Source organism: Phoca vitulina, unplaced genomic scaffold, assembly GCF_004348235.1.
Source record: "Phoca vitulina isolate PV1807 unplaced genomic scaffold, GSC_HSeal_1.0 scaffold32, whole genome shotgun sequence".
NCBI lineage: Eukaryota > Metazoa > Chordata > Mammalia > Carnivora > Phocidae > Phoca > Phoca vitulina.
The window spans coordinates 3,384,418-3,397,938 of record NW_022589735.1 but is presented as its reverse complement, the minus strand read 5'-3'; the positions used below and the strand labels follow the sequence as shown (position 1 = coordinate 3,397,938).

At 45.4% G+C, this 13,521-nt stretch overlaps 1 protein-coding gene across 2 annotated transcripts in view; it reads right to left on the bottom strand.

The window, feature by feature from the left end:
- SPOCK1 (SPARC (osteonectin), cwcv and kazal like domains proteoglycan 1) overlaps nucleotides 1–13,521 on the bottom strand; it is a 525,232-nt gene that overhangs the window by 149,194 nt on the left and 362,517 nt on the right. For both annotated transcript variants that reach the window (XM_032425035.1, XM_032425034.1), the window contains one exon: nucleotides 10,577–10,703. In XM_032425035.1, the coding sequence (XP_032280926.1) occupies nucleotides 10,577–10,703 (127 nt within the window). The remainder of the gene's footprint in view (nucleotides 1–10,576; nucleotides 10,704–13,521) is intronic.

Below are 13,521 nucleotides of genomic sequence, written 5' to 3'. Positions count from 1 at the left end.
GGGCACCCAGGTGGCTCAGTCGTTAAGCATCTGTCTTCGGCTCAGGTCATGACCCCAGGGTCCTGGGATCGAGCTCCACATCGGGCTCCCTGCTCAGCGGGGAGTCTGCTTCTCCCTCTCCCACTCCCCCTGCTTGTGTTCCCTCTCTCGTTGTGTCTCTCTCTGTCAAACAAATAAATAAAATCTTTAAAAAAAAAAAGAAAGAAAACTATTGGTCTAATGCTAAAGACTTACCCACACCATTTTCTACTGCAATGCTACCCCCCTCCCTGACTCCTTCCCTTTGTTTTAACTTCAAATAGAAGCAGCTGATTACAGAAGGGAGGAGCAGGATGGCAGAGGAGTAGGAGACTTAAATTTCGTCTGGTCTCAGGGATTCAGCTGGATAGGGATCAAACCATTCTGAACACCTACAAAGTCAACAGGTGATCGAATTAAAGAATAGCAACAACTCTCCGAACAGAAAAGCGACCACTTTCTGGAAGGTAGGACGTGCAGAGAAGTGAATCCGAGGCGATATTCGGGAGGATAGACGGCAGGGGAGGGGGCCTCCGTCGGCTGCTTCTGGCAAGTGATAGAGCCGCGGAGCACAAAATGGGAACTTGTAGAAGTCAGCTCTGCTGAGGGAAGTCACTCCAGTGGCTAAGCGGGGGGTGGAACCCTCATGGGACAGTGTGGTCTCAGGACCCTTGGGGTCACAGAAAGACTGGGGGTGCCTGACTGTGGCAGAGCTCCCAGGGATTGGAGCAGGGAAGCCGGCTGCAGAGACAGAGCCAAGGAGCGGGCTCTCAGCTCGGGGTTGTCATAAACCGTGATCCGCGGCACAGTCGGGCCACTGCTCCTCCAGCAGGGACCCAACAAGCGGCAGATCCGGGGAGACTCCCCTTCCTCCCCCGGGAGGAGCGGCACGGGAGCGCACCGCAGGGATCTGCTGGGTTTGGAGACTCCACATGGGGTCGGGTGCCAGAGATAGAAACGCTCGGTCACAGGCCGGGTGAGCACGGAGACCGGGGAGACGGGAGTGACTGACTGCTTTTCTCTGGGGGCGCACTGAGGAGCGGGGCCCTGAGTTCTCGGCTCCTCTGTGGGGGAGGTTGGGAGGCTGCCATTTTCACTCTCGGCCTCCAAAGCTGTATGGAAAGCTTGTGGGGAACAAAAGCTCCTGAGAGCAAACCCGAGCAGATTACTTAGCCCGGACCGGGCAAGGGCAGGACAATTCCACCTCCAGCAAAGACATTTGGGAACCACGGCAACAGGCCCCTCCCCCAGAAGATCAGCAAGAACAGCCAGCCAAGACCAAGTTTACCGATCAATGAGAACGGCAGAACTCCAGCGCTAGGGGAATACTGCACATAGAATCCTTGGCTTTTTTACCATGATTCTTTAGTCTTTCAAAGTTAATTTTTTAAATTTTCTTTTTTTTTTTTTTTTTGAATTTCCCTTTTTCCCTTTTTCAACCAACATCTTATCAATCCCTTTTTTAAAAATCTTTTTTATTTTTCATTTTTAGAGTCATATTCTATCCCTTCATAGTAGTTAACCTTATTTTTGGTACATATATGTTGTTTTCTCTTTAAAATTTTGAGATACAGTTTCTTCTAACAGACCAAAATATACCCTAAATCTCTAGTGTATGGCTTTGTTCTAGTCTCCTGCCTGATCACATTCTCTCCCTTTTTTTTTAAATTCCTCTTTCTTTTTTCAACCAAATTCTTATCAATTCCTTTTATAAAATCTTTTATAATTTTCATCTTTACAGTCATGTTCCATCCCTTCATCGTATTTACCCTTATTTTTGTACGTATATAAGTTTTTCATTCTTTAAAATTTTGGGAGGCACTTTCTTCTAACAGACCAAAATACACCCAAAATCTAGTGTGTGGCACTGATCTATGCACCACCCTGATCATATTTGATCATATTCTTTTTTTTTTATCTTTTTCTTTTTCTTTTTTTTTCTTTTTTTCTTTCTTTCCCTTTCTTTTCCCCTGGTTTCAGGTCTCTTCTGATTTGTTTAGTGTTTATTTTTCTGGGGTCGTTGTTACCCTGTTAGCATTTGTTCTCTCATTAATCTATTCTCCTCTGGACAAAATGACAAGATGGAAAAAATGACCTCAAAAAAAAGAACAAGAGGCAATACCAACTGCCACGGACCTAATCAATGCAGACATTAGTAAGATGTCAGAACTAGAGTTCAGAATGACGATTTTAAAGATACTAGCTAGGCTTGAAAAAAGCATGGAAGATATTAGAGAAACCCTTTTTGAAGAAATAAAAGAACTAAAATCTAACCAAGTCGATATCAAAAAGGTTATTAATGAGGTGCAATCAAAAATGGAGGCTCTAACCGCTAGGATAAATGAAGCAGAAGAGAGAATTAGTGATATAGAAGACCAAATCATGGAAAATAAAGAAGCTGAGAAAAAGAGATAAACAACTACTGGATCATGAGAGCAGAATTCGAGAGATAAGCGATACCATAAAACAAAACAATACTAGAATAATTGGGATCACAGAAGAAGAAGAAAGAGAGTGGGGCAGAAGGTATATTGGAGCAAATTATAACAGAGAACTTCCCTAATTTGGGGAAGGAAACAGGCATCAAAAATCAGGAGGCACACAAAATCAATAAAAACAGGTCAACACCCCGACATCTAATAGTAAAACTTACAAGTCTCAGAGACAATGAGAAAATCCTGAAAGCAGCTCGGGAGAAGAGATATATAACCTACAATGGTAGAAACATTAGATTGGCAACAGACCTATCCACAGAGACCCGGCAGGCCAGAAAGAACTAGCATGATATATTCAGAGCACTAAATGAGAAAAATATGCAGCCAGGAATTACTATATCCAGCTAGGCTGTCATTGAAAATAGAAGGAGAGATAAAAAGCTTCCAGGACAAACAAAAACTAAAGGAATTTGCAAACACGAATCCAGCCCTACAAGAAATATTGAAAGGGGTCCTCTAAGCAAAGAGAGAGCCTAAAAGTAACATAGAACAGAAAGGAACACAGACAATATACAGTAACGGTCACCTTACAGGTAATACAATGGCACTAAATTCATATCTTTCAATAGTTACCCTGAATGTAAATGGGCTAAATGCCCCAATCAAAAGACACAGGGTATCAGATTGGATAAAAAAAACAAGACCCACTGATATACTGTCTGCAAGAGACTCATTTTAGACCCAAAGACACCCCCAGATTGAAAATGAGGGGGTGGAAAACCATTTCCCATGCTAATGGACACCAAAAGAAAGCTGGGGTGGCAATCCTTATAACAGACAAATTAGATTTTAAACCAAAGACTATAATAAGAGATGAGAAAGGACACTATATCCTACTTAAAGGGTGTATCCAATAAGAAGATCTAACAATTGTAAATATCTATGCCCCTAACATGGGAGCAGCCAATTATATAAGCCAGTTAATGACAAAAGCAAAGAAAGACATTGACAACAGTACAATAATAGTAGGGGACTTTAACACCCCCCTCACTGAAATGGACAGATCATCTAAGCAAAAGATCAACAAGGAAATAAAGGCTTTAAATGACACACTGGACCAAATGGACTTCACAGATATATTCAGAACATTCCATCCCACAGCAACAGACTACACGTTCTTCTCTAGTGCCCATGGAACATTCTCCAGAATAGATCACATCCTAGGTCACAGATCAGGTCTCAACCGGTACCAAAAGACTGGGATCATTCCCTGCATATTTTTGGACCACAATGCTTTGAAACTAGAACTCAATCACAAGAGGAAAGTCAGAAAGAACTCAAATACATGGAGGCTAAAGAGCATCCTATTAAAGAACAAATGGGTCAACCAGGAAATTAAAGAAGAATTAAAAAAATTCATGGAAACAAATGAAAATGAAAACACAACTGTTCAAAATCTTTGGGATGCATCAATGGCAGTCCTAAGAGGAAAGCATATAGCAATACAAGCCTTTCTCAAGAAACAAAGGTCTCAAATACACAACCTAACCCTACCCCTAAAGGAGCTGGAGAAAAAACAGCAAATAAAGCCTAAACCCAGCAGGAGAAGAGAAATAATAAAGATCAGAGCAGAAATCAATGAAATAGAAACCAAAAGAACAGTAGAACAGATCAACGAAACTAGGAGCTGGTTCTTTGAAAGAATTAACAAGACTGATAAACCCCTGGCCAGACTTATCAAAAAGAAAAGAGAAAGGACCCAAATAAATAAAATCATGAATGAAAGAGGAGAGATCACAACCAACACCAAAGAAATACAAACAATTATAAGAACATATTATGAGCAACTCTATGCCAGCAAATTAGATACCCTGGAAGAAATGGCTGCATTCCTAGAGATGTATCAACTACCAAAACTGAACCAGGAAGAAATAGAAAACCTGAACAGACCTATAACCACTAAGGAAATTGAAGCAGTCATCAAAAATCTCCCAACAAACAAAAGCCCAGGGCCAGATGGCTTCCCAGGGGAATTCTACCAAACCTTTCAAGAAGAATTAATACCTATTCTTCTGAAACTGTTCCAAAACATAGAAATGGAAGGAAAACTTCCAAACTCGTTTTATGAGGCCACCATTACCTTGATCCCCAAACCAGACAAAGACCCCATCAAAAAGGAGAATTACAGACCAATATCCTTGATGAACATGGATGCAAAAATTCTCACCAAAATACTAGCCAATAGGATCCAATAGTCCATTAAAAGGATTATTCACCACGACCAAGTGGGATTTATCCTTGGGCTGCAAGGTTGGTTCAGCATCCATAAATCAATCTATGTGATACAATACATTAATAAAAGAAAGAACAAGAACCATATGATCCTCTCAATAGATGCAGAAAAAGCATTTGACAAAGTACAGCATCCTTTCTTGATCAAAACTCTTCAGAGTATATGGATAGAGGGTACATACCTCAATATCATAAAAGCCATCTATGAAAAACCCACAGTGAATATCATCGTCAATGGGGAAAAACTGAGAGCTTTCCCCCTAAGGTCAAGAACACGTTAGGGATGTCTGCTATCACCACTGCTATTCAACATAGTATTAGAAGTCCTAGCCACAGCAATCAGACAACAAAAAGAAATAAAAGGCATCCAAATCAGCAAAGAAGAAGTCAAACTCTCACTGTTTGCAGATGCTATGATACTTTATGTGGAAAACGCAAAAGACTCCACCCCAAAACTGCTAGAACTCATACAGGAATTCAGCAAAGTGGCAGGATATAAAATCAGTGCACAGAAATCAGTGGCATTCCTATACACCAACAACAAGACAGAAGAAAGAGAAATTAAGGAGTTGATCCCATTTACAATTGCACCCAAAACCATAAGATACCTAGGAATAAGTCTAACCAAAGAGGCAAAGAATCTGTACTCAGAAAACTATAAAATACTCATGAAAGGAATTGTGGAAGACACAAAGAAATGGAAAAATGTTCCATGCTCATGGATTGGAAGAACAAATATTGTGAAGATGTCAATGCTACCTAGAGCAATCTACACATTTAATGCGATCCCTATCAAAATGCCATTAACCTTTTTTCAAAGAAATGGAACAAATAATCCTAAAATTTGTATGGAACCAGAAAAGACCCCGAATAGCCAGAGGAATGTTGAAAAAGAAAAGCAAAGCTGGCGGCATCACAATTCCAGACTTCCAGCTCTATTACAAAGCTGTCATCATCAAGACAGTATGGTACTGGCACAAAAACAGACACATAGATCAATGGAACAGAATAGAGAGCCCAGAAATGGACCCTCAACTCTGTGGTCAACTAATCTTTGACAGAGCAGGAAATAATGTCCATTGGAAAAAAGTCTCTTCAACAAATGGTGTTGGGAAAATTGGATAGCCACATGCAGAAGAATGAAACTGGACCATTTCCTTACACCACACACAAAAATAGACTCAGAATGGTTGAAAGACCTAAATGTGAGACAGGAGTCCATCAAAATCCTAAAGGAGAACACAGGCTGCAACCTCTTCGACCTCAGCCGCAGCAACTTCTTCCTAGAAACATCGGCAAAGGCAAGGGAAGCCAGTGCAAAAATGAACTATTGGGACTTCATCAAGATAAAAAGCTTTTGCACAGCAAAAGAAACAGTCAACAAAACCAAAAGACAACCGACAGAATAGGCAAAGATATTTGCAAATGACATATCAGATAAAGGGCTAGTATCCAAAATCTATACAGAACTTATCAAACTCAACACCCAAAGAACAAATGATCCAATCAAGAAATGGCAGAAAACATGAACAGACATTTCTCCAAAGAAGACATCCAAATGGCCAACAGACACATGAAAAAGTGCTCAACATCACTCGGCATCAGGGAAATCCAGATGAAAATCTCAATGAGATACCACCTCATACCAGTCAGAAAGGCTAAAATTAACAAGTCAGGAAATGACAGATGTTGGTGGGGATGTGGAGAAAGGGGAACCCTCCTACACTGGTGGTGGGAATGCAAGCTGGTGCAGCCACTCTGGAAAACAATATGGAGGTTCCTCAAAAAGTTGAAAATAGAGCTATCATATGATCCAGCAATTGCACTACTGGGTATTTACCCCAAAGATACAAATGTAGGGATCCGAAGGTACGTGCACCCCGATGTTTATAGCAGCAATGTCCACAATAGCCAAACTATAGAAAGAGGCAAGATGTCCATCGACAGATGAATGGAAAAAGAAGATGTGGTAATATATATACCATGGAATATTATGCAGCCATATTTGCAACAATGTGGATGGAACTGGAGGGTATTATGCTGAGCGAAATAAGTCAATCAGAGAAAGACATGTACCATATGACTTCAATGATATGAGGAATTCTTAATCTCAGGAAACAAACTAAGGGTTGCTGGAGTGGTGGGGGGTGGGAGGGATAGGGTGGCTGGGTGATGGACATTGGGGAGGGTATGTGCTATGGTGAGCACTGTGAATTGTGTAAGACTGTTGAATCACAGACCTGTACCTCTGAAACAAATAATACATTATATGTTAAAAAAAAAAAAAAAGAAGATAGTAGGAAGGGAAAAATGAAGGGGGGGAAATCAGAGGGGAGACAACCATGAGAGACTATGGACTCTGACAAACTGAGGGTTCTATAGGGGGAGGAGGGTGGGGGGATGGGTTAGCCTGGTGATGGGTATTAAAGAGGGCACGTACTGAATGGAGCACTTGGTGTTATATGTAAACAATGAATCATGGAACACTACATCAAAAACTAATGATGTAATGTATGGTGATTAACATAACATAATAAAAAAAAAAAGCAGCAGCTGGTTACAGACATGGAGGCAGGAAACCTTGGGTTTCAAACTCCGCTGCTGCCCATGGCTCTGTGGGCCTCCGTATACCCAATATGGAGAACGGGGAGAAGGATAGTACAGCTCCTAATAAGAATGCTTTAGATCTCTTCGTTTGCTTCTGGAAAAGACAGCTGAGTAGGTTTGGGAAACTGAGGACTCTGCTTCAGCTGGTGCTGGAATTCAAGGACACTAGCACAACAGGCGGGCTGAGGCCAATAAAGGCTTTGAGGGCATAGCAGTATCTGGAAGTCACACTTCTTTTGAAGAATCAGGAGTCATTGCAAGACTCTTCCTAATCCTGATCCTGCCTCTCCTACAAGCTATTTATCAGTACCGGTGAGCAGGCAACCTTCTCTAACAAAAAGCCAACTTTCCTGCCCAGACTGCAGGGGGCCATGACCAGCAAGCATTTCCAGAGACATTCCCTGGGCAACTGACAGCACTTCAAGCCACGGCTGACAGGTTACTACTGCTCCTTGTAGCTCGGGAGTCACAGGGAGCCGGCATTTGAAACTCCTTTAGCGAATGAGAGACAGACGCGAGCGGGCAGGTTTTTGCTGGTTTTGATGTGCAACACGCCACTTGCCCCAACAGCCCTGATCACCCACTGACATTTCATGGCCTGTCTCCAGTCTCAGGCTTGAGGATCAGACAGTTTACTCCAGAGCTGGACGGAATAATTTGAACAGCACAAGCTGGATCTTCACAAAGACAGAAGCATTGCAAGAACTCTGACTCTGCCAGAGCCCCAGGCTGGGTGTTTAGCTAAGCAACTTGGCCAGGGGTGGGGACAGCTTATTTTTCTCAATCACTAAGCTCTCTGCAACCCATTCACTCCCAATCCCAGATGGTTACACAGACCAGCTTCTCGCCATTCTGTCTCAGCCAGAGTCCTTGGGGGCTCCCCTCTCGTCCATGATACTCACTGAGCACCCACTACGCACTGCATCCCGTGCGTGGTGAAGGTGGGGACAGGCACTGTTTCTGTCTCTGGGGCCTCACATTCTTAAGGCAGACACAGAGAAGGCGGCAGTTACAGTAACAAGTGTCCCCCAAGCCAGGCACTGCTGGATGACGTGCTCACCTTCCAGCTTTGGCTACAGGTCTCCTCTTAGACTGTTCTCTCACCTTCCCTCTCCCCCCAGCCCCCAATGTGACAGCCACACAGGCATCCTCTTCCTTCTTCACACACAGCATCCTGCCTTAGAGCCTTGGCCCAGGCTATTTTCTCCGTGTAGAACATTCTACCCTCCACTTTTATTAAAGGACACCTCCTGAGAAAGGACTTCCCGCACCATCCCCTATAAAAGCATCCTCTCCCCCCCGCCCCGTCTCTCTCTCTCTCTCTCTCAGCCCCACTATAACACTTGCCAAAATTTGAAATTGCGTATTTATCTGTTTGGTTACTTATTTATTTCTGTCTGCCCTACCAGATTGCAATCACCAGTGAGCTGGAATGGTGTCTGTCCCAGTCCCCACTGTCATGTTCTGCACAGAGCCTAGAACAACTAGAAATGTTCACAAACTGCGTGCTGAACCAGTGAAGGAAGGAGTTTTTCTATAAGGAGTGATGATGGAGTAGGAAGGCAGCCGACTCTGGAAGTCTCCATTAGTAAGGAGAAAGGGTCTGGGGTTTAGTTTTAGCAGGAAGAAGAAAGATAGCCAAGCATTTTAAGAGGGGGAGACACACAAACAGACCTTTATTACAGAATCCTCCCCACCTCTTCCGTCACGCAGAAACGACCTTTGGGGGCAGGGGAAGGGCAGATGGGAGGTAAGGAGATCTATTAGGAGAGGTCTATAAAAACCAAAGTCCTCACTACTTAGTGTGGTCCAGTGACCAGCAGCATGGACACCACCTGAGAACTTGTTAGAAATGCAGAAACTCAGGCCCCACGCAAGACCTGCTATGTTGCAATGGGCATTTTAGCAGAATCTCCAGGTGACTGTTCACATCCCTAGAAGCTGGGCTTTAGGTGGGCTTTAGGTGGCCTCATCTGCCTTTGTGGAATGGGGGCTAGAACAAATTCATGAGTGCCCCCCAAAATCCACAGTTCCAGACGTATTCAGGGTGCCAGCAGCAAGCCCTCCTACTACAAACTATCTCAAACGGATTCCATCAGGGGCCAGGGACAGGAGGGGAAGGGGCAAGGGTGGGTATGCTAAGCTGAGCTGGACTATTTAACCAGGATTTACTGACTGTGACCCTGGGCAGAGAAGCTCTAATTCCCAGGGCAGGTCGGAGGCTGGGGACATAAGGATTCCTGACTCTGGCTACGAAGATGTGTGAACTTTTTTTTATTTCCACTCTTAAGTTTCCCCAGCACCTGGCACAGAGTTTGGCACATAAGAAGGGCTCAGATGATATGTGTTGAAAGAATAAACAAACAGTCAAAGAGTGATGATGATGTTGAGGTCCAAAAAGCAGATTACACGGGCCTGAGTACAAGCTAGACATACCTTCTGGCTTCCTGTTTTGTTAAACATATCCCCTTTAGTTAGAAAAATGTGAAAATCTGAGAGGATACAACTCTGCTTTCAGTGAACAAAAATATATCATCTGTGCAACAGAGAATCAGCGGGAAAGCATGGCACAGCCTCGAAATAACCCAAAAAAGCCTCAGGGCACAGCAGGCAGGGAGGGCCCCCCACTAGCCCTGTGGGAGCCCCATGGTGTAAAGGTTAGGATGGTGAGGGGCTCACAGGAAGAGACACTGTCACCTGTGTGTGCAGAGCAGGGAGGACCAAGACGGGACCCAGCCCAAGAACCACCTGGTAGCGGTGCTGCTGATAGCAACCGTCTTCAGCCCCAGAATCTAAGTGCAAGGGAGCCTCACAGAGACAACAGGAGGAGAGAGAAAAGCACTGCAGCTCGAGCTGTGGGAGATGCAAGGCCATGTCCTACAGCAAACTCCAGAGACACCCACAGGCTCAGCTATAGGACTCACATCTGCGGAACCGCTTGCTACCTCACCTTCTCCAGGAAGCCTGCCTGGACTGACTTTAGGATCACACGCCACCCTCAGAAACCATCCTTTCCCCATAGTCCTTGATCACTCCAGTTCCATGGGAGGTAACATTTGTATCCTGTCTCTTCGGCTAGAGAGTCTATTCATGCGGCAGCCTCTTGAGGGTGAGGCCCAAAGCCCATCGAGAGTCACGGGCCCTCGTACTAGCACAGAGACTAGTGAGAACACGCAGACATGGGATATTCTCGATGACAAAAAAAAAAAACAGAGATGACTGACCTTGGAAGTATAGGTGTGGCCATCGGAGCCGCAGACCATGGCTGACTGGGCCGCAGGGCAGGGCTTGCACTTCACCAGATTCGAGGGTCCGACCCAGTGTTTGTGGGCCACGCTCCCCTTCTTTTGCCTAAGGATGGAAAGAGAGGGGATAAGTTCACTGAAGCTCCGGTCCCCACGGGTCTCACCTGCAAGCTGCCTGGACGAAAGCCCAATCAATCAACAACAGGGCTGGTCACACAGCCAGGCGCATCCTGGAGGCCTTTGCGAGTTTGTTCCTGTTTGTTCCAACGCTAACAGGGACAAGAGAGTCTGCTCCAAAAGCCCCGGTTCTTCCACCCACCAGATGCGACCAGGAGAAATAACGGAAAACATGACTTGGTGACATGGAAAAACATTCACAGCACATTAAAAGAAACAACGAGGGAGCGGCTGCACCAGCTCCCCGAGCCCCCCGGTCCAGGGTGCGGCATGTCCGGGGCGCCCGGGCACAGCACCCCGGAGTTTGCACTCCTCCGGGGTTGATGGGCAGCCTTCCCAGCGGGCTGACACACACACAACTCAGATAGCAGTTGAGACAGAAACGCATCTCCCAACACAACCAAATGACTTTATCACAGCTGTGGAAAACGATCTCTGGATACATTTTGAAGCAATTTCAGTCCAGCTTCCAATTTGCCATTCTATAGAGGCTCTGACTGTGATGTCACTTTAAACTGCTAAAATAATCAGAATTCTACTCTCCCATTCCGGCTCCAGTTTCCCCCATCCTAACCTGTGTCATAATGACAAATGATGCTATTAGGATGGCCTATGTCCACGGAAGGCACCCCACCCCTGAATCAGAAGCCACTGAAATAAAGGCCTGCAGCGACTGCGCCCTTCCTCTCGTCGCCCAGCTGCTCCCCGCACAAAGCAGGGGGGGACTCTCACGGCCATGGGGCGAGCTCCAACAGGAGGATGGGCCGTGTGGATCCAGCAGGTGATCACGGGGCCCTGCCAGCGCTTTTCCCTTGGCACTGCTGCCTGGTGGTTAACCTCTGGGCTCCGGAGTCAGAAGACATCAAGCACAAATCTCAGCTCTGCCACTTACTCACTATGTGATCTTGGCAGGATATGTAACCCTGGAACTCTAAGTAAGCCTCAGTTTCCTCATCTGTAAAATGGGGGCGGGGGGCAAGCAGAATCTACTTCAAGCCAGTGGCATGAGGATTAAATGAGCTGATGCATGTACTCGGTCTAATGCCTAGACACCAGAAAGCCATAAAAATGTCAGCTGTCACTGTAATTCTTATTTGCCCCAATAATATAATGGGGTATAGAGGATGAAATTACCACTGCCAGAGAAATGTGACTTCATTCCAAGGCCCAAGACTTGGAATGGCATTTAACTCTCCGGAAGAACTCATGGGGCCACAGAAGGAAAGCTTTTCTACTAGTTACGGAATAAATCTCCAGCTCCATATGAATTTGGATTTGGAGTCTGAGGTGACCCACCCTCTTCCAAATGAAAGAAAACAATCTAGGAAGAGTACCCCCCAACCTGGTTTTTATCCTACCTTCAACCTTCCCTAGCCATATGGGGGAAGCAGTCCAAGGAGGAAGGTCTGTTTGGGAAACTACCTGTAAGATTGACCATGTACCCACAGCACAACCTTTAGGGCCATGAGGCGATGCCAGGCTGGCAGGGCCAGAGGGCTGGGCCTGTCTGACCAATGAACTGAAAAAGAAGGTCCCACAAGGACACCATGAGATCACCTAGTCCAGCTTGCTCATCTTACGAATGGTGAGAAGTGAAGCCCAAGTTGGGTAAGAGCCTTGCCCACAGTCAGGAAGACAATCAGTGGCTAGGACTAGGATTATGATGACACTGACGCAGCTGCATGGTGACCAAGGATGAATCTCTCTTCTTCAGCCCCTGTCAGCCCCACCTAGATTACTAACTTAAAACTTCTTTGGGGGCACCTATGTGTTTGTCAGGGGTGGTCCTCTCTCCAATGCCTCCCTGCTTCCATAACAGCTGCCCACCTTGTCCTGGCCTCTGTGTCTGAAATAAAAACATCTCCATTCCTAAATCACATGGACATGAGGTCTCCTAGGATCCTTTGCCAAACATACCTGACTCCTTCAAGGTCTGCTCCAGACTAGAGAAGAAGGGAGGATGGGTGATGGGACTCCATGCAGCGGCCAAGTGGGCTGTCAGCATGGGATGAATCTGAGAGTCCACGATCCCTTCGGCAGAACGCCGCACATTTATCATCATTCACGTGGCAGACTGTCTGACATTGATAATGAATCCACAAATACAGGGAGCAGTTCTGGCATCTGGCAACCCCTCTCCTGGGTCAGTCCCCAGTGTTCATGGCCAATGCTGAAACAATTCTTGTTATGAGTTCCCAGAAAGAGGCTATAAAGCCCAAAGACTGGGCAGCTTTGCTACAGCAGATATAAGCACGTACAATGACGCCCCAGAGGAAAGAAGGAGCTGAACCAAAGGGAGAGGAGGGAGAAGTGAACACCGAGCCAATGGCTTTGAGGAAGAAATGGAATCACCTATCAAAAACCAGTTAATGACAGGCCATCCCTACCCCTGGACATTGAACTTCACTATTAAACTAAGTTCATCATGAGGACACAAAGAGACGAGGCTGGCTGATGCTTGCTAGCAGGCCGGGGGCATCATGGAGGCTCCCTCGATCCCCGGGGGGTGAGTGGGTGGGTCTCTATGTGCTGACCACCGCAGCGCTCACTCAGAAGTTCATCACAAAATCACAGACTGTCAGAACAAGAAAATACCTTAAAACGAATTTAGTCCAACAATTCTACTTTATAATAAATGAGGAAGGAGACACAGACAGGATGTGACTTGGCCAGTGTCACATAGAAATACAGCAAAGCTACCTCACATGCATTTGTCAAAATGAAGTTATTCTGGAAACGGCGACACC